At 44.9% G+C, this 21,032-nt stretch overlaps 1 protein-coding gene across 1 annotated transcript in view; it reads right to left on the minus strand.

Moving 5' to 3' along the window:
• The window catches only part of EEFSEC (eukaryotic elongation factor, selenocysteine-tRNA specific), a 249,667-nt gene that overhangs the window by 147,891 nt on the left and 80,744 nt on the right, over nt 1-21,032 (minus strand). The window contains exon 2 of the mRNA XM_049641112.1: nt 14,441-14,648. Coding sequence (XP_049497069.1) covers nt 14,441-14,648 — 208 coding nt within the window. The remainder of the gene's footprint in view (nt 1-14,440; nt 14,649-21,032) is intronic.

The following is a 21,032-nucleotide window of genomic DNA, read 5'->3' on the forward strand; positions in this document are numbered from 1 at the left end:
AGTTTAGTTTGTTCTTTTTCTGGTTCCTTAAGTTGTAAAGTTAGGTTGCTAATTTCAAATCATTCTTATTTTTTAATGTTAGAATTTATAACTATAAATTTCCCCCTCATCACTGCTTTTACTGCATTCCATAATAGTATGTTTTGGTTATCATTCATCTCCAAGTATTTCTAATTTGCCTTATGATTTCTTCCTTGATCCATTGGTTGTTTACATATATTAATTTCCACCAACTTGTGAATTTTCCAATCTTACCTCTGTTATTGATTTCTACCTTTATCCTGTTGTGGTCAGAAAAGATATTTAGTAGGAGATCTGACTTTTTAAATCTATTGAGACTTAATTTGGCACGGCCTGTCCTGGAAAATGTCCCATGTGCATGTGGGAAGAATGTTGGATCAAGTGTTTTGTATATGGCTGTTAGGCTAGTTGGTTTGTTGTGTTAAGTCCTCTATTTCCTTCCTTATCTTCTGTCTGGTTCCTCTATCTATCATTGTAATCTCTAACTATTGTTCTAGAACTAGGTCTTTTTCAATTCTGTCAGTTTTTGCTTCATATATTTTGAGGGTCTGTCATTAGGTATGTAGTATGCTTATAATTGTTATTTCTTCTTGCTGTATTGGAACTTCTATTAATATATAATATCCTTCTTTATCTCTCATAATCTTTTTTTATTGAAAGTCTATTTTGTCTAATATAAACATAGCCATCCCTGGTCTCTTTTGATTATCATTTGCATGGAATATCTTTTTTCATCCATTCACTTTCAATTGATTTGTGTCTTTGGATCTAAAGTGAGCCTCTAGTAGAGCACCTATAGTTAGACCATGTGTTTTTGTCTATTCTGCCACTGCCTCCCCTTTAATTGGTGAACTTAATCCATTTACATTTAAAGAAACTACTAATAAGGAGGGAATTCTGTCATTATGCTATTTGTTTCCTATGTGCCTTAGAGCTTTTTTGGTCTCTTATTTCTTGCATTAGTATCTTTTTTGGTGTTTAGTTGTTGCTGTTGTTGTTGTTGTTGTTGTTGTGAAACAGTTAACTTTCCTTTCCGTTTCTTTTATATATATTCTATAGCTTTGTGTGTGTGTGTGTGTGTGTGTGTGTGTGTGTGTGTGTGTATGTGTGGCTAACGTGGAGATTACATTTAGCATCCTAAAGTTATAATATTCTAATGTGAACTTATAGCAGCTTAACTTCAATAACATACAAAACTCTGTTCCTATACAGCTCTGACCCCATCTTTTTCTGTTGTTCATGCCACAAAATGACATCTTTATACACTATGTGCCCCAAATCAACTAATATTCTTTTAAATACATTAGTCTCTTAAATCATGTAGAAAACAAAATGTAGAGTTAAGGTCCAAAGTTACAATACTACTATCTTTCAGACAAATCATTGTTTTATTCTTTTATCTTTATTAGTCTCTTAAATCATATAGAAAAAACATGGAATCACAAACCTCACCATAATACCAGCTTTTATAATTGCCCACGTGAGACTGGATCTCACTATAGAGCTTCAAGTTACTACCTAGTGTCTTTTCATTTCACCGTGCAGGACTCTGGAGCATCTCTGCATGGCAGGTATAGTGGTAACAAACTCCCTCAGCTTTTGTTTATCTAAGAATGTCTTAATTTCTCCCTCAGTTCTCAAGGCAGTTTTTCTAGATATACAATTCATCACTGACAGTGTTTGTTTTTTTTTTTTTTTCCCTTTAACACTTTGAATGTATGGGCCTACTACCTTCCAGCCTCCACAGACTGTGATGAAAAATCTGCTTATTATCTTATTAAGGATCCCTTGTGTGTGGCAAGTCACTTCTCGTTGCTTTCCAGATCTTCTTTTTGTCTTTGACTTTTGCCAAGTTGCATGATTATATGTCTCAGTGTGAGTCTCTTAAAGTTCGTTTTACTTGGAGTTGATTGAGCTTCTTGGATGTTTATATTAATGTCTTTCCTAAAATTTGGGATTTTCAAATATCCTCTCTGCTTGCTTGCTTGCTTGCTTGCTTCCTTCCTTCCTTGACTCCCACAATGTATATGTTCATCCACTTGATGGCATCCTACAGGTCCTTTAGGCTCTGTTTACTTTTCTTCAATTTTTTTCTTTCTGTTCCTCAGACTGGATAATTTCTATTGTCCTATCTTCAAGTCTGCCAATTCTTTCTTCTGCCTGCTCAAATTTGCTTTTTAAATCTCTCTAGTGATTTTTTTTTTCCCTCTCAGTTATTGTACTTTTCAGATCCAGGATTTCTTTAGTTTCTTTTTAGATTAAATTTTTTTGGTTAATATTTCCATTTTGTTCATACATTACTTTCTTGACTTTCTCCACATTCTCCTCTACTTTTTTTTGACTGTTTTTAAGATAGTTAAAGTCTTTGTCTAGTATATCTACCATCAGGTCTTTTTCCAGGACACTTTCTATTGATTCTTTTTCCTTTGGGCCATACTTTCCTGCTTCTTTTTATGCCTTGTGGTTTTTTTGTTGGGAGCTGGAAATTTGAATCAAATAAGATGGTTAACTCTATAAATCAGATTCTTCCCCTTCTCTGCAGTTTCCTCTTTTTTGTTGTTGTTCTTGGGGTTTTTTGTTTTTCTTTTTATTATTGAAGGCTGTCTCTATGCTGTCTCAGCCTGAAGTATAAACTTAGAAGTCTTCTTAGGTCTTATCTGAGCCCTTTCCTTGGGCATGTGGTTACTCTGTAATTTCCTTCCATATGTTTGCAGTTGTTTCTGAATGTTCTAGTCTTTAATGTCTGACTTCTGGAAGAGGAAAAAGAAAAAAATGAAGGGGGAACCAAAAAAGGGGGAACCAAAAAAGGGGGGGCGCTGGTCCTTCAAATCCTTCAGAAGTCCCTTCCGCTGGGGAGAGGTGGCTTGTAATAGTGGAGGGAGGTATAAAAATAATGGCTACCTGTCTGTCTGTCTGCACCTCTGTGATCAGAAGCAGCAATCAGTGATCAGAGCACAGATCTCTGATATTTGGAGGACAGGGTCATTTTTGTCCACTCTGGTTCCTGCAAGCTGTGTGCAAGCTGCTCTAGAAACACCTGCACAGGCGCCTGCCATGAGACTGAGGGATGGGGATGGATAGCTGCTATTGTGTCAAGAGCTAAAATGAACTGAAATTAAGCCTTCCCCTTGCAAGCCTTCAATAGACTCCAGAGTTCCAAAATGGTTCTATAAGACAGATTCTGCCAGTGTAATTGTTGTGCAGATAGGGAAACGGATTCCTGGTGCTCCTACTCTTCCATCTTTCCAGAATCTTCTCCATACATTTGTGCCACATCCAAGTACAATCTCAGACATCTTTTGCCTAACATACAGTGTAAGACCTTTACTGTGAATAATATGGCTTTCTTCATCTTCCTCAAGACCCTTCGCCATTTCTTCACATTTCTCTACTGTGGCACCCAATGGGAAGCAGGACAAAGGACCCAGTTCAAGAACAGGCAAAAGAAGGCAAGAGTCCAAGAAAAAAAATCTACTGCTACCTGGTCTCCCTGTCATGTCTGAAGGTATCCTCTGTCTGACCACCCTCATCCCCAATCCTCCCTTCACCAACGCCTCCACTGCTGTCTCTAGACTCATGCCTGCTGCCCATTTTCTGTATCACCAGATTTCTCTTCTCTTGTGGGAGAAGAAATCCTTTTGCTTGACACCATTCACTCTTTCCCCACTCACATTTCAAAATCAACACCACTTCTGTTTACTCACCAGGAGCTTAAGCTTGATTTCCTTATAACATCATTTCTGTCTCTGCTTTCAAGCTGAGGGACATTTACTAAGCATCTCCTCTGTGCTGGCCTTCATGAAGGTTGCACAATAAACAAAGGGCTCCCCAAGCAATGGGTCAAGAGGGTCTGGGGCACCAACTCTGACTTCAAGAGGGATGGGGGAGGGGTCACAGAAGAGAACTAAGTTCCTAAAGGACAAGAGCAACTCCAGTGGTCAAGTCAATGTTCTTCCCTCAGACTCTCTCTATGACATCTGACCGAGATGACCATCAGCCAGCTGGCTCCCTTCCCTCTTCACCCACAACCCCAAGGCTTTATTTCCATGGCCTTCCATCGAGGGCCTTTACCTCCTCAAGAGGCCTTCTTCCTTCCCTAGCCACTGCAAGTCTCTCCCAAGAGTACCCTGAGAGTCTAGCTCTTTTCCCCCTGGACTGCTATCCTCCAGGTGTTCCCCATACTCTGATGACCTGTGCCAAGGCTTCTCTGTGGATGGTTCCCAAATCTGTGTCTTCAGGTAAGGCCCCTTTCCCACACTGTAAACATGTACCATCACCTGCCAGCAACACTTTCCCAATACCACATTCCCTGGTTTCTGATCACGGGACAACATTCCCTGGTCTCTGAAGCCATCACTGTCTGCATGGTCACCACTGTCTTCCTCAGTCACTGCATTTGATCAGTTCTTCTCTTGGGATCTGGCTCCAATCCATCCCCTGATGTTCATTCTCAACAAGTTCCACTTTGGGTCAGGCCCTTACCATCCCAGGCCAACTACTTTCCAAAGTCTGTGAACAGCCCTATACCAGGCACTGATCATGGCTGTGATGATCTTCCACCTACACCACTCTGAAGTATCAGCCTTCTCCCCTACACACTTTCAGGGGCTCCAGGACTATCCCAGGATGAAGCCCAGCATCCAGACTGGGCCCACATGGCCCTCTATGGTCTGCCCCAACCTTCTCATACTGACCCAACTCATCAAACCCCTGGAAATACAGGTAAAAACTCAAGCCTCTGCCTAGTGCCAAACTCTACTCTGACTGCTGCCCCCACTCCCCTCCTTTCCTCTGCCTATCCAAACCTAACCCTGGTGACAGGCAACCTGAGGCAAGGCACAGAGAATGGGACTTTGAGCAAGAAACCTAGGACCCTAGGCATACCAACTGGAATCTGACTCCGTCTCCATTTCCCTGTCTTATAGGAAACAGCATGACCTATGCTGCAGGGTTGTCTCCCACTGCAAATAAGTTCATGTGTGGAAAGTACTGTGGAGAGTCTGGAACCAGTCCTTGGAACCAGGGCAGCCACTAGCCGCCTACATCCCTTCTGAGTGGTCAATGCCCTGACTTGCATCACATATTGTGAAACTCGTCCCTGCTTGGTTATCACTTGCACTTCTAGAACCAATTCAAATTCCTGACTTCCAGGCCAGAAGCAAATTCTCCTTCTCAGAAGCCCCCCATGATATTCTGGAGAAGCCAATTTAGCTCTCCTCCTGAACTGCTGGGCAAATCTCCCACTGTTACTTCCTCCACAAGTTGGTCTTTCCTGTTCAAGTACACAGTACATGTCTTAGAATGTGGGAGGCTTGGTTCAGTTGGTCTTTGACTCTATGCCCACTGGGTCTGGACTGCTTGGGCAGGCAAGCCCTTAAAAAAACTAGATTTTTAAAAATGTTTATTTATTTTTCAGAGAGAGGGAGAGCAAGTGGGGGAGGGGCAGAGAGAGAGGGAGATAGAGGATGTGAAGCAGGCTCTGTGCTGTCAGTGCAGAGCCCAGTGTGGAACTTGAACTCACAAACCGTGAGATCATGACTTGAGCTGAAATCAGATGCTTAACCAACTGAGCCACCCAGGTACCCCAGATTTTTTTTTAAAGAAGAAAGGAAGTAACTCTGACAAGCAGGAGTTACCTAGAGAGTAAGTTAAACAATCTCTGGAGCCACTGGCTGCCCAAAGGTCAGTGTGACAAAATGATGCAAGTTCACAGGGGAGATTCCAAACAGGGCCTGCGACCCACTCACCGAACAACCCCAGAACAGCTCAGATGGGCCGTGCTACCCTGCAAAAATGGCAAGATGGAGATATTAGCCTTGGGAAGGCCAACACCCAGAGCTGACTGTGAAAGAAGAGACACTGGAGAGGGAGGGATAGAGGGAAAAGAATGAAAAAGAAAAGAATAGTGAGGGGAGAGAGGGAAGCAATAAAAACACCAATGAAGAGAGACAGAGAAAGAAAGAAAGAAACACAAGAGAAAAAGAAAGAAAAGGAAAGGAAAGGAGCGGACACCCCGCTCTGTGCCAGCACCGTGCTACGTGCTCTCGTGTGATCCCAACACCCCATGAGCAGGAGGCCTCTGATGTGTATTCAGAGAAGCCAAGTGACTTGCCTGAGGCTGCCAGGGGGCACAGGGAGTAAGTGGCTGGTCTGTAGGAGTCCAGAGTCCAGGCCTCTCCCATGACACAGGAGAGGAAGTGTCCATTCTCAGTCCGTAGGGAGGGCTCCAGCCACGGCAATCAGTGACCCAGGACCCAACCACAAGCCAGGGCCCAGTACATGTGCATCATCTCTGCTTACACTCCATGAGCCTGAGGCCCAGAGGGACAGGGAAGGGTAAAAGCGTGCACTGAGAATTCCAGCGATTAACCATAAAGCTTTCGGAAATTCAATTATTTTTTATCCAAACCCTTTTGGGCAATGTATTGTAACAAAACATAAAGGCGTGTTGGGCTGAGTATCTGGCCCTTTCCCAGGCTCAAGAGAAGCTGGCCTTGCTGATTTCCTGAACATGCCACACACTGGGGATCCTGGCTTCTGGAGGCAGAAGTAGAGTTCAGCAGCCACTTGGGGGAAAAGAGGCCCCTCTCGCCCTGGGTTTCAGATCCAGACTGGTGTCTGGGTTCTAGAAGCACAAGAGGCTCCAACCAGAGATGTCAGGATGAGCCCTGAGCCCAGCCCCACAGCTCAGCGGTGCAGGCAGGGGCCGACCTGGAGCACATTCAAGTGCTTCTCCTGTTCCCAGCACCCACCACCTCCTCCAGACTCCCCGCACAGCTGTGGTACATCACGCTTCCAACCAAGCCCAGACATGCTGACTATGCACGCAGGCTGACCTTCGACAACACACGAAAACGATCTGAGATAAGTTAAAATGTGTGTGTGTATGCGCGCGTGTGTGTAACTTGTGTAAAAGACATAAACAATAGACTACAGGTTTCCCCACTATCTGAAAATAGAGCGTTCCTATGAAATGTTCAGTGAGGCAAAATGGCATAAAGAAGCAATTACCATTCGTTTATACGGAGAAATTAGCATTCCCAGACCCAAAAAATAACTTCTCCTAGGCTCTTCTGATACCTTAGGACACATCTTACTAACAGATGCACAAGATAAATCGACATAAAGCACAGATGCTCACAGACACAGTTCAAAGCTCTGGCGGCTGGATGCTGAGTGCAGTCCCGGGGAAAGGGACTTGGTGGGGCTGCTCTCGCTGTCCGGGGTGCATGCACACTGCCTCTATAATGACGCTCTGCAAAGCAGACACTGAACACTATTGTCGCTTTTCGCCTTTTTTCGTAACAACAAAAATCCTCTCCAGATTTCTTTTGGTTAGCGAAAACAAGAACTAATAAGGTAGGTCTTTCATAACAGCAAAGTGGTGCTATGCAATCTTTGAAAAGCAGGGGATACTTGTGTAAGTTTTAGGTCTGGAATAGTAAAATTCAAAATAGCCAGCATTTATTATACTTTGTTTTTTTTCTCACCAGTCAACCCAGATACAAAACCTCCCTCCTGGGGTAACTGAGGATCGGACTGGGTATGGGAAATCCCTAATATAGTGCCAGGCACACAGTAGGTGCTCTACACCTTACAGCTGTGATTGCTAAGACCCTACTGTGTGCCGGGCCCCATGTCAAATGCTCCCTCACAACAAATGCTGAACTTAACAGTGCCCATTTTACAAAAGAAGAAATACAAACTCAGATGAAGTGAGTTGCCTAAGACCACACAGCTAGTTGGCCACAAAGCCAGTATGAAAGGCACACCTTGTAAGTCAGCTCGGCAGCAGCCCAATCACTTGGGATTTGGCAATGCACCCAATCCCAGGGAGGGAGGCAGGGCCAAGGGAGCCCCGGGTGGGTTTAGCAGATGGCCTTGGCTACAACAGAAACAAAGAAATAGAAAGTGTTTAAAAAGTAGGAGGAAACACAGAGGCAGCCGGAGTGAAAGATGCATCAAGGATGCTGTCAGATGATAACATTTAGTGGAAAAATAAACAGAAAAGCCTAGAACACAGAACAGTGTCAATGTTGTGATAACAACTACCTCAAATTATGTACATGTGGGAAAGAATGACAGGGATCCTAGGGAAAGAACACTTTAATTTGATGCATTGGAGAGATTGTGGGTACGTTTTTATCTTCTATTTTGATTTCTGTTAACATTGATAAATGCTTATGCAAGAGTAATTTTAAATGCTTTCAAAGATAAAGAAATCAAAAAGAAAAACAATCAGTTTGACTACATAAAAATTAGAAACTTCTGCATGTCAAAAAAAAAAAAAGCAACTAACATGGAAAGACAACCAACAAATGCTGAAGGCTTATTTGTAGCAAATACGATAGGCAAAGGGTTAATTAATAACAACATCTTTGTTAATATTAAACACTCCTGAAAATCAAAAACATAGCATTTAAAATCGCTAGAAGCAAACAGACAACATATATGGGCATAGCACATAGCACATAGCACAAAAGCACAACTGTTTAGTACATGTAAGGAGAAATGTTCAATGTCCCCAATAATTACGGATTCACACATTAAAACAAGAGTAACATACCACTTCTGTCCTACTAAGTTTCAAATATATGTTAAAATTAGAAACCAAAGGTAGCTGCCAACACCTGTGTAAACACTTTTGGAAAAGAATACGGCACTACACAACAAGTTTGAAAGGATTCATGCCCCTCAGTCCAGTAATCTCACACCTGGAAATGTCTCAAGAGGAAAAAAAACGAGAATACAGAAAAAGTTTAAGGATGGTCAAAAATGTTCACCCCAGGATTACTTCTTTATAAGAAGGAAAACTTATGCCAATCTAAAGGGCCAACAAGGAAGTGATGGTTACATGAAGAAGTGCTACACAGATGTTAAGTAACACAGGTAGAAATCCAAGATGCAAATACCTCATCTGTTTCAAAGGGAGAAGTGAATTCAGCAAAGTTGCAGGGTACAAGATCAACACACAAAAATCAGTGTGTTTCTATACTCTAGCAAATAACAATCTGAAAAGGAAATTAAGAAAGCAATTCCATTTATAATGGCATTTAAGAGAATTAAATGCTTAGGAATAAATCTAACCAAGGATGTGAAAGACCTGTAGACTGAAAACTACAAAAAACTGATGAGAGAAATTAAAGATCTAAACAAATGGAAAGGCATCGTGTTCATAGACTGGAAGACTTCATTACCACTGTTTAGATGTTCGTACTACCCAAAGCAATCTACAGATTCAAGGCGATCCCTATTAACGTTCCAACAACTACTTTTTGCAGAAATGGAAAAGCAGATCCTCCAAATTGCAAGGGGCCTCAAATAGCCAAAATAATCTTGGAGAAGAAGCATAAAAACGTTGGAGAACTCAACTTCCTGACTTTGAAACTTACTACAAAGGTAAACAAAGTGGTGTGGTACTGACACAAGAACAGACACACAGACCAATGGAAGAGAACAGAGAACCCAGAAGTAAGCCCACACATGTATGATCAATTTAGTTTTGACAAGGGTAAAAGGGGAAAGGACAATCCTTTCAACAAATGGTGCTGGGAAAACTGGATAGCCACATGCCAATAATAAAGTTGGGCCCTTAACTTACACCATATATAAACTTACACCATATATACAAATTTACTAGAAGTAGATGAATGACCTAAACTTAAGAGCTAACACTACAAAATTCTTAAGAAAAAATTTGGGGGAAATCTTCATGACATTGGATTTGGCAACAATTTCATGGATATGACACCAAAAACACAGGCAACAAAAGAAAAATCAATATATTAGATTTTATAAAAGTTAAAAACTTTTTTTTTAATTTTATTTTTTATTTTTTAAAATTTACATCCAAATTAGTTAGCATATAGTGAAACAATGATTTCAGGAGTAGATCCCTTAATGCCCCTTACCCATTTAGCCCACCCCCCGTCCCACAACCCCTCTAGCAACCCTCAGTTTGTTCTCCATATTTATGAGTCTCTTCTGTTTTGTCCCCCTCTCTGTTTTTATATTATTTTTGTTTCCCTTCCCTTATGTTCATGTGCCTCCAAGGACAGTATGAAGAAAGTGAAAAGTCAACCTACAGAATAGGAGAAAACATTTGCACATCACATATGTGACAAGGGATTAATATCCAGAATATATAAAGAACTGCTACAATTCAACAACAACAAAAACCCAACAAAACAACAACAAAAACCTGATAGAAAATGGGCAAAAGACCTAAATACACATTTCTCCAAAGAAGATACATGAAAGGCCAACAGGTACATGAAAAGATGCTCATCATCACTAGTCATTAAGAAAATGTAAGTTAAAACCATAATGAGATATCACTATCACTTCATACGTGTTACTATGGCCACCACCAAAAAGACAACAGATAACAAATGCTGGTGAGGATGTGGAGAAAGGGGAGCGCTTGTGCACCATGGGTGGGAATATCAACTGGTGCAGCCACTATGGAAAACAGTATGGAGGAGCTGCAAAAAATTAAAAATAGAACTACCATATGATCCACTTCTGGGAATATATCCAAAGGAAATGAAAACACTGACTTGGAAAGATATCTGCACCCTCATGTTCACTGCAGCATTATTTACAGTAGCCAAGACATGGAAACAGCCTAAGTGTCCATAGATGGATGAATGGATAAAGAAGTTGTGGTGTGTATGTATGTATGTACGTGTGTGTGTGTGTGTGTGTGTGTGTGTGTGTGTGTGTATTTGAATATCATTTATCCATAAAACATCCTACCATATGCTATAACATGGATGGACCTCAAAGGCATTATGCTAAACGAAAGAAGTCAGAGAAAGACAAATACTGTGCGTTATTCGCAGAATCTAAAAAAAACAAAAACAAAAACAAAAACACGAGAAACACAACTCAGAAAAAGAGATCAGACTTGTGGTCACCAGAGGCAGAAGGTTGGGAAAGAGAGAATTGGAGAAGGTGGTCAAAAGATACAAACCTGCAGTTGTAGCATAAGTCCTAGAAACATGATATACAACGTGATGACTGTGGCTAACACTACCATCTGATATGCAGGAAAGGTGTTAAGAGAGTAGATCATAAGAAATCTCATCACAAGAACATTTTTTTCCTTTTTTCTTTCCTTCTTTTCTTTGTATTGTATCTATATAGGAGGATGGATGTTAGCTGAACTGACTGCTAATCATTTCACAATATGTGTAAATCAAACCATCATGGTGTATGCCTTAAACTTATATATTGATATATGTCAACTATTTCTCAATAATACAGGTGGTGGTGGGGGAACCAGCAAAAGGGGATAGGGGAAGCCGAAATGAGATACCACTTCATAGCTACTAGGATAACTATTTAAAACAAAAAAAAAAGAAGAAAAATGACAGGTGTTGGTGAGGATGTGGAGAAATTAGAGCCCTAACACATTGTTGGCAGGAATATAAAATGGTGCAGCCACTGTGGAAAACTGTTTGGTGGTTCCTCAAAACGTTAATCATAAAACTACCATATGATCCAGCAATTCCACTCCTAGGTATAGACCCAAAGGAATTGAAAGCAAGGACTTGAGTAGATATTTGTAAACCAATGTTCATACAGCATTATTCACAATAGCCAAAGGAAATAAGACAAGTGATTATCCATGATGAATGGAAAAACAAAATATGGTACATACACACAATAGAAAATTATTCAGCTATAAAGGAGTGACATTCTGACACCTGCTACAACAAGGATGGGCCCTGAAAGCATTATGCTAATGGAAATAAGCCAGACACAGAAAGCCGAATATATGACTCCATTTATATAAGGTACTTGCAATAGGCAAATTCAAAGAAACAGAAAGCAGAATAAAGGCTATGGGGGTGGGGGGGTGGGGAGGGGAGGAGAGAAGGGGGAGTTACTGTTTAAAGGATACAGAGTTTCTGTTGGGAATCCCGAAAAAGTTTTAGGTATAGACAGTGGTGATGGGGACACAGCTTTGTGAATGTATTTGATGCCAATGAACTGTATATTTGCAAATGGGTAAAATAATAATTTTATGGGTATTTTAGTATGCATATTTTACCACAATTAAAAAAATGTGGACGAAAAGGGGGGTGGTAATATTATACACAGTGAAAAGATAGGAATAAAATAAACCAAAATGTCAGCAGTTATTTTGAAAAAAGAAATCTTTGGGTGGTCTCCTCTTTCTTTTAATCATTTTTCTCCATTTTCTAATTTTAATTACTCTTTGGATGGAAAAAATACGTTATGTTTTTAACAGGTTTTATATTTTCAGTTTTGATATGTACATAATTCATCAGCCCAAATTTTTCCTTTTTAGGTAGAAAGTTTCTTCACATATGGGCCAGCATTTACAAAGGATTTACTTCACAAGGGACCATAAGGAAAGGAGATGGTCACGTAAGATGACTTAAACCTGGTCTGGCCACCAGCCCTGGAGCCCACTAGCTACAACCCATCAGGGTGGCAATCCTTTCTTTTATGGGAGTTTCTCCCCCCGCCCTCTGGGCACTGAATGAGGAGAGGAGAGGTTTCAGGTGGACAACTGCCTCTGGATATGATACAGTCCATAATTTGACCTTCAAGCAATAAATTAAAATAGGAATAATAACTTAAACATGAAGGTGAGAACCTGCCTTAAATTTAACTGATCGAAATAGCTAATATTAATTTACCCTTAATGGTACCCCAAAACCTTCCCAGAAGGTCCCGTTTATATACAAATGGTACTGACATTGTACTGGGTCTTCATGCAGGAGTCCAAAGGACCTGTTCTCCCCTTTCTGACAAGTAAATAAAACGGCAGGGAGATCAAATAACTCACTAAAAAGAAGATATAATTTTTTATCTTCCTTTTTACAGTCTCATATCCACTTCCGTTGGGAATAACAAAGTCTGAATTCTTATGCAACACTTATCTAAATGTGTCGATTTTATCGGATTGATGAATTTTGCTAACAAAAGGCAGTGCTAGGAAATCTTTTATGACATATTTGGCCCATTCACAGGGCTGGAGCTTTAATTTAACCAACTTGAGAATTCTGAGGGAGAGCTGCAGGTGTTGGATCTGAAAAAAAAAATCATAAATGGGAAGGCATATCAATCTTTATGACGGGGAAACAAAAACACTCTCTACTTGCTTGCCCTCCACAGGCAGGAGAAGGAGAGGTGGCAGCAGCAGGATATTGTCTCGGGCTGCATAGCAAAGAGGAAGCATCGCTGTCTCCCAGTGACCGCTATTTAGTATTGATCAAAAGGCGCTGGCCCAGAGAGGAAGAGAGGAATTGATAAAACAATGAGGTTTGCCAACACTGTGTTCTCAACAAGGACATTTTCTCATTCTCTTGACCACACCAGAGTAAGTCACTCCTGTGGCCGCCTGAGCGACCCAGCGGCTTTCTGTCCCACGGCCCCACAGCACCACTACCTCTCTGCCCTCATGGACCTGTCCTCAAGGACCGTAAGCGTAGCCAATCACTTGACAAGGCCTGTTGCTTCTCCTGTCAAAGGTCTCCCCGAGTCCCCCCTCCCCTCCCTCCACAGCCTTAACTCGGACCACACTTCTCTCCCTGAGAACACCACCAAATTGCCTCTCCCTCTCTGTTCTCGGCTTCCCCTGGATCCTCATCGCTGAGCCATCCCTTCTGCCTGCCGCCAGTCAGCTCTGCATGGGAGAACTTCTCAGCCACTTCTTGCACAAACTCTTTAAGGACTCCTTACTTTCTGCAAGATGAAATCGTAAACTCGCTGGCATGAGATATTACAAAGGTCCTTTGTGATCTCGCCTTTCCCAGTCTCCCCTCCAACAGCAAAGTCTGCCCGTCCATCTACCCAATTTTACAAGCCTCTGTGACAGAAACATCCAGTCATCCACCAAAACTCATCTCCGCCTTCAGATAACCGAGTTGCAGCTAAGCAGATGGTGAGGGGATATGTTTCCTGGCCTGACACCGAGGCATGACCAACATGAACGGGCAGGACTGAGGCCTCACCCACAGAATCTGTGGCAAGGGTGTGTGCCTCTTCCAGTCCGGGCGTTCCTTATACACTGGACCCTCCTGTGAACGTAAATGCAGCACTGTCCGTGCCTGGCTTTGACCACACGGACAGGGACACACCCTAAGTGGAAGCAGGATGGAGGACACCGGGGTTTCTGAATGCTGTACACAGAAGAAACCCCCTTGTGCTCACGTTAGGAAATTACCTGGAAAATCAGCTTCTAGTCTCTTTACGCTTCTGTATTTTTTGGTCTCTTGCAACAGCATCTTAGTCTTTACTCTTGCCGCGCGCAAGGGCCAGGTGAGATCCCGCTTACTAGGACCCACAGCTGACACCCGCCTGCCCAACCTGTGTTAATGAAATGAAGCATGCCCCAGAGCCAGCTTAGACATGTGGACACTCCTCTCATTAGCAAACCTACTTGGTGTTCTCTAGGGTCTTCTGCATTTTCTTTGTCATTTTATCAATCGCTGCCTGTCTCTTCCCTTCAGCTAAGAGGTCTATTTTGTTCAGCACCACGACCAGCTTCTGGCAGGCGATCTGCCCAATCACAAGGCACTCCGCGGACTGGGTCTGCATCCCTTTGGTCACATCGATGACCAGCATCATCAGATCAATGATCTGGGCCCCTACAAGGAGAGAAAGACAAGGTTAGAAAGGGAAATGGGGGAGAGGACTCTGTAGAAAGTTGCCCAATTCCTGAGCTTCAGCAAAACCAGCCAAATTCAAGTATGAAGATAAAGATGGGTGGGATGACCACCACACGCCTCCTAGCCCCGGCCATGGGGGACGGACTCGGACCAACACGATTTCACTGAATCCTCACGACCACCATGAGGGACGGGCGTGTTACCTCATCTGGAGAGGAAGAAACTGAGGCCCACAAAATACAGAGAGCCCACCAAGAGCCACGGCCAGCATGCAGTAGGGCTGGGGACCCCAAAACACTCTTTTACTGCATCAATCCCTTCATTTTATTCCCATCTTAGACCTGGCAAACGCCTAGAGATCTGCCCTTGACAAGACAGCAGATGGAAGGAATGGAAAACTACCGGGGAGGTGGGGGCTCATCTCCTCTATGGCTCCTGGGTCTTCTCCTCACGGTAGTTGGGTTTAGTCATGATCCTCCCACGCATGGCTGTGTCACATCTACTCGCTTCTTTTGTCCTCTCCGTTCCAGGTGGTAGGCTCCCGTCCTTTCAAGGAGGTAAGAGCAACCCAAGGTTCAACTACATCAACGCTGAGCACCGCCAGCATGTATGTGTGTGTATTTCTATATGTGTGTGTGCATGCGCATGTGTGTGCATTCCACACGTATGCATGCATGACTGGCTGGGAGCATGCCCTAAATACACAGCCACACCTGAGCTGAACAACAGCAGAGGGAGGAATTACAGAGGAATCCATGAGGGGAAACCGCCCTGAGCCATGTTAGGAATACTCAAGTTAGCCAATGAAGGGAATGTGTCCTTTTTAATGGGATTTGAAGTAGTTTTACCAACAAAGGGGGCAGGAAGTTATTTTGGGGGATACAGAAATATGCAGCTATTTCCCCCTTTGCCCCAGGAGGGATTTCCAAGACCCAACTATTGTTGTGGTGAAACGGAGGAGGACTGCTCTGTGGGTGACTCTCATGACCCAAGATCATTCCTGGGGAGCGAGGGAAGGCGAGGAGGAGGGCAGTTTTCTCTGCTGGCACATTTACTGTGTGCGCTAGTCAACCCCTTAATCTCCATGACCAGTGTTTCAGACGAAGGTGGACTCACAGGGTACTTGCTTTGGCACTAAGGGCCACCAGACACCGGGGAGCCTGGCTGCACTGCTTAAGGATTCTTTCCTGGTCACCACTGACGTGCGCAGCTCCTCCAGCCTCCCCCCAGGAGAAACAATAGCATCTCCGGCTCTAGGCAGGCCTCAAAATGTCCCAGCTATCCTCCCTGGCCCTTCTGTCTGCCCTCCCAAGCCCCCTCTTCCACCTCACCCAGTCCCAGGGACTCCGTGCTGCTGTGGTCCAAGGGGCCCGGAGGGGCAGGCTGGTGCTCACAGCAGCCGGCACTGGCATCTCCCTTGTCCCACCAGGCAGCATGTGGGGACGCGGCAGGGGATGACGCTGGTTCTATCACCTACACCTTTTAAACAACGGAGGTCTAAAAACCTCACCATCTGACAGACTCCCTCTCTTATCTACCGAATCACCAGCTCCCCTCTGGGATGCATCTCTGCTGCAGCCTCAACCCCCATGGCGCATGGCAGGCCCATGTCAGCTGCTCCCTAGAGGGAAGAGACCTGTTCTTTGCCTCAGACTTGTCCCTCTGAAATCCATCCTCCAAACAGCCTCCCAGAAGGAACTTCCTAAAACTCTATGACTGATTCATACACCGAGTCAGGGAGGGGGGTAAATCGGTATTTCTATGAAAGTCAATCGGAAAACAGCTATCAGAATTCACAGCATCTTTGACCCAGCCAAGCCCACGCACATGTGCAGCGTCCCATAGTGTAAGCAGGCTTGTTGTAGCTACAGTTGGAAACCATGTAAATGCCCATCACCGGGGGGCATGTTAAAAACAAAGAATGTTACACCCACTCCAGGAGAATACTATCCCACCATTAAAAGGAATGAAGAAGCTCTTTGTGTACCACTATGGAACAGTCCCCAAGGTAGAGCGAGTGAGAAGAACAAAGGGCAGAGCGATGTAATCCGTGTCAAAAGCGGGGGGCGGGGGGTGGGGGGGAAGGTGTGTGTGCATGGATGCTGTATGGGAGGAAGTGTTTGCTCCTCTGCACATAAAACATGTCTAAAGGAATGCAAAAGAAACAGCTAACTTTTGGTTGTTTGTCGGGAGAGCCAGGTGGCAGATGTGGGATGGGGTAGGAAGGAAACCAGACTGCGTGTTCTTCTGTACCTTTTACACAGGTGTGTAGTACCCATTCAGAAATAAATAAAATGACGTGACGTACATAAATAGATAACGAACTAAACACTGATCTGCTGTTCCCCTGCTAAGAGCCCTCGCTGTCTTCTAACTGAATGGGAACTCCGTGCTGTGGCTTTGGGCCCCCTCTTCTACCTCACGGTCCTGGCACGTCCTCCTTGCGCTGCGCACCAGGGTGCACCTCACGGAGCCCTCCCCGGTGCTCCCTGCCCTGCCCCAGGGCACATGTGTGTGTGCACATGCACGCCCCCGCTCAAAGCCTGAGCCCAGCTCTCCCCAGAAGAGGTGACTTCTCCCCAAGCAAACCTGTCATCAGTCACAGGGCTGTGTGGCGAGGTGTTGAGGCAGAATAGGACAAAGCCCACAGGTGAGCAGAAGGAGGAGTGCCTGGGGTTCCCAGCCTATGAGCCGTTCTCCAGGAAGACTGGAGAGCCACCTTCACACGAAATGGTCCCAAGCGCCTGACCAGGTGACCCCCAACTGTAGTGGGCAAAGCTGTGCCCACAAAGCCAAGGCTACGCTATCCCAAGGATGTCTCAAGGACTTTTCCAGAGTACTTACAACTGCCCTGGCTCCCTCTAGGACCTAAACAGCATCCCCTCCCTTACCCAAACTACCATGGACCCCCTGTACGGATGAGGAGGTGTTTGGTAACTACCCTTGGTCACTCAGCAAATAGGTGCTAAAGGAGAGATCTGAACACTGGTGCCTGTCCTCACCTATGTGCCATGTGGCCTGTCCTTCCACATGGGGACCCATCCCCTCTCCAGCCTCTTCTCTTACTCGTCTCACTCCTCGCCCACTCCTCATTTTTACACTGAGAATCAAGGTACACTCCACGATAATTCTCACCCTTCCCTGCCCGGCTTTTGCTCCTGCCCCTCTACCTATACTTCACTCACCCCTGGCCCTTCCTCCCCAACTACCCCAATGCTCAGAGCTTACAGATCACAGGTCGGGCTGTCAATCTGGATTTGTAGGACCCAGCACAGGACCCAGTGGGCACAGCATGGGCAATCTTTCATGGACTGAACTGAGCTAATGATAGCTTGCCCCCCCCCCCCACTCTATTCACTAGGACTCTGTTCCTTTTCTCAGAGATTCAGTTCCCCATTGGTATATAAAACTACCCAGGAGCACCTTGTCTTGGCCCAGTGGCTGGAGGGGAAGAACTCGTACATTCTACGTATTTAGCCCATCTCACTTATGATGCCTGTTGGGATCCTGGGGATAGAGATGAAACTGGCCTGACAGAGCCAGAAAGACAGGTGCAGACAAGACCCAAACACTCAGAGTGGTCAGGATTTCCTCTGCAGCCTTAATCCAGCGTCCACAAGCCGCCTTTGTTGCAGGAGCACACAGCTCCGTTCCAAAAGGCCAGGCTCTTGAGCAGACCCACTGCCAACATCAGGCACTTCTAAGGAGACCAGAGGTCACAGCGACGTGACAGGCCCCACTGAGAACCAGGGGTCATCATCAGGCAACTGCCCGCTGCCCAGCAGCGGCTCTCAGTTACTCCCGTTGCTTCATCAAACTTTTGATCAGGCGACAGGAAGTGACATAACTGGCCCGTCTTGTCTTTTTCAAGATCCCCAGTACTTCCACAGAATGAATCAAGCAGTGTCCTTCCCAATTCCCACGAACCCAGGGTAGGAAACCATTCTGAGACGAGAGGGGCACAGCGAGCGAGTGGGCGGGAAACACAAGTCAGGAACTTGCAGCTTACAAATGACCCTCTATATTTTTCAGTCTATCAGAGTTTTTCATCTAGTTGTTCTGACTATAGATCCCTTTAAAGGTTTGCAGAATAATTATAACAGGGTTCAAGTTTCTCGGTACTTTTGTAAGTTACAATTTCCAATTCTGTAGAGGATACATCTTAATCATTTCAAAAACAAAAATAAAGAAAAACTTACAAAGGTCGGCATTTAACAAAGTGTAAGTTATCTGTGAGATGTAATTTTCCTTCTGGGACTGAAGGTGGAAAACATGCGTGTACAGAAAAAAAATGTTTCAGCCAGAGAAACTGAACATAAAACTTTAAACATTTCGGCAGCCTCAAAATCAGGTATTTAATCAAAACGTGATTTTTTTTCATCAAAAGCTATGAACATCCTAAAAAGAAGAGGATAGTATTAAATTTAAAATAAAGAAAAATGTATTTTTAACTAGTGACTTATTAAATATTCAATAAACAACGTAAATACACTGTCATCAACAATATAAAAGTGCAGTGGCAATTTATGTCCTATTATTATTCCAACCCATTCGCCGGATACATCAGACCTCCGTGGGCCTCAGCTTCCTGGTCTCCATGAGGACAAGGGTGAGCCCAGCCAGCGGGCTGCAGTGAAGGTTAAAGGAGATAACACACGGAGCAGGTTCAGAACAACACGTCGGCCATAGGAAATCCTCCATAACGTTAGCTGCTGTGATTGTTTTTCCTTCTACAACTCCTACTGTGGCAAGCACATTTGCTTCTCGTCTTAACTTTGCCATGTGGGGATCACAGAATCACAGACGGCAAAACAAAAGCTCAGAGAGGTGAAGTGACCAAGTCAAGTCAGGGGCAAGGGCTCAGTTGGAGCGATGTGAACATGGGCCCCCGGACCCCTTTCTCCCACAGCACCCTGTGTCCCTGGGCTGCGATCCTGCGCCCAGAGTGAAACGCTCACCCCTGTGCGTGGGTGGGGACTTGTGCACCAGCCCCTGTGGGTGCTGCAGAATGGCAAAGCAAGTGTCAGAAGTCCCCCTTGGAGCGTGGGGCGGGAGGAGGGGCTGCAGCTCTACAATCCCAAGGTGCCGTCGGTATTGCTGTTATTTGTATTCATTTATTCAATATATTGCTTGTTTCCCCATTTTCCAGGCAAGAAGACTGAGGCTCGGGCAGGTTAAATACTTGCCCCAGGCTATCTAGCTAGGGTGAGAAGCCAGCATAGTTTTGACACCAACACAGGCTCACCTGTCCTGGCCCCGCCTCTCGGCCAGGAGGCATAGAGACTTCCATCACACTGGAGCCCATGATTCCTCTCAAGGAGAGTCCCCCCGCGTGTGTGTCCATTTTGTGCATTTCAGTTTTCCTCCCTCTGTATCCTTCCCCCCAAAGTACAGTGGCCTGGGAACCCCCTCTCAGATTCCTACTGGCACAGGAGAGTGTACAACTGAGCACCAGGGATGTCCGTCCTGCCCTCCTCAGCACAGAATCAGAGGGTTTGGAAATGGAAGGGACTTGGTAAAGAAGGTCCATGTGCAGGTGGGGAGCCAAGGGCCATGAGCGGGAGGAAGAGGTGAGCGCTGGGCTCGGAGGCACCCAACCGGGCATTCAAACCACAGCACCCCTGGGGGCCTCCATTTCCTCATCTGTAAATCAGAATCTAAACAAAGATGCCCACTGCAAGAGGTTGGGGCGGGGGTAGGGGGCATGGAATCAAAGGGGAAGGCCAGCCGGGCACTCAGTAAGCGGAGCTACATTTAGGGCTGTTGGTGCCGAGCCAAGCTCTCAGCCCAGCCTCACATTCAGAGGCTGCTGTTCCCACCTGTCCAGGAGGCCCCCAGGCAAACACGTGTGGACAAAGAACTGAGGTTACTGACCAAGTTGGGGGGGGAGGGGAGGGGAGTGGAGAAGGAAAAGCTTGCAGAGTGGTCAGACGTGCACCCACCTGGGCACAGGCGCATGTCCAACTTGCACACACTGCCTGCCAGCCCCTCTCCTCACTCGCCTTGCCTGCTTTCTTCAGGACCTGCCTCCCTCACAATGTCCCATGCTGCTGGCCAGGCCCAGAGCCTCCAGTGGGGGGACAGAAAGCCAAAGGAGACTCCAGTCACTGGAGGAAGTTCCAAGGATCATGCCCCTTGCTCCTATCAGATGACCATTTTCATGAACACCTTCAGACAGAGGGAAATTTCTTAATGCTATTTACCCTCTCTGAGCTCTAGTTCCTCATCTGTAAAACAGGGATGATCACCCCACTGTGATTTCGACTGACCTGGTTGAAAATCTCAGATACGGACATAGGACAGAGCCCAGAGGGACGGCATACTTGTACGTGGGGCATGTGAGCAAAGAAAGCCTTGGAGGGG

The sequence above is a fragment of the Panthera uncia genome, chromosome A2 (genome assembly GCF_023721935.1).
Source record: "Panthera uncia isolate 11264 chromosome A2, Puncia_PCG_1.0, whole genome shotgun sequence".
Classification (NCBI taxonomy): domain Eukaryota; kingdom Metazoa; phylum Chordata; class Mammalia; order Carnivora; family Felidae; genus Panthera; species Panthera uncia.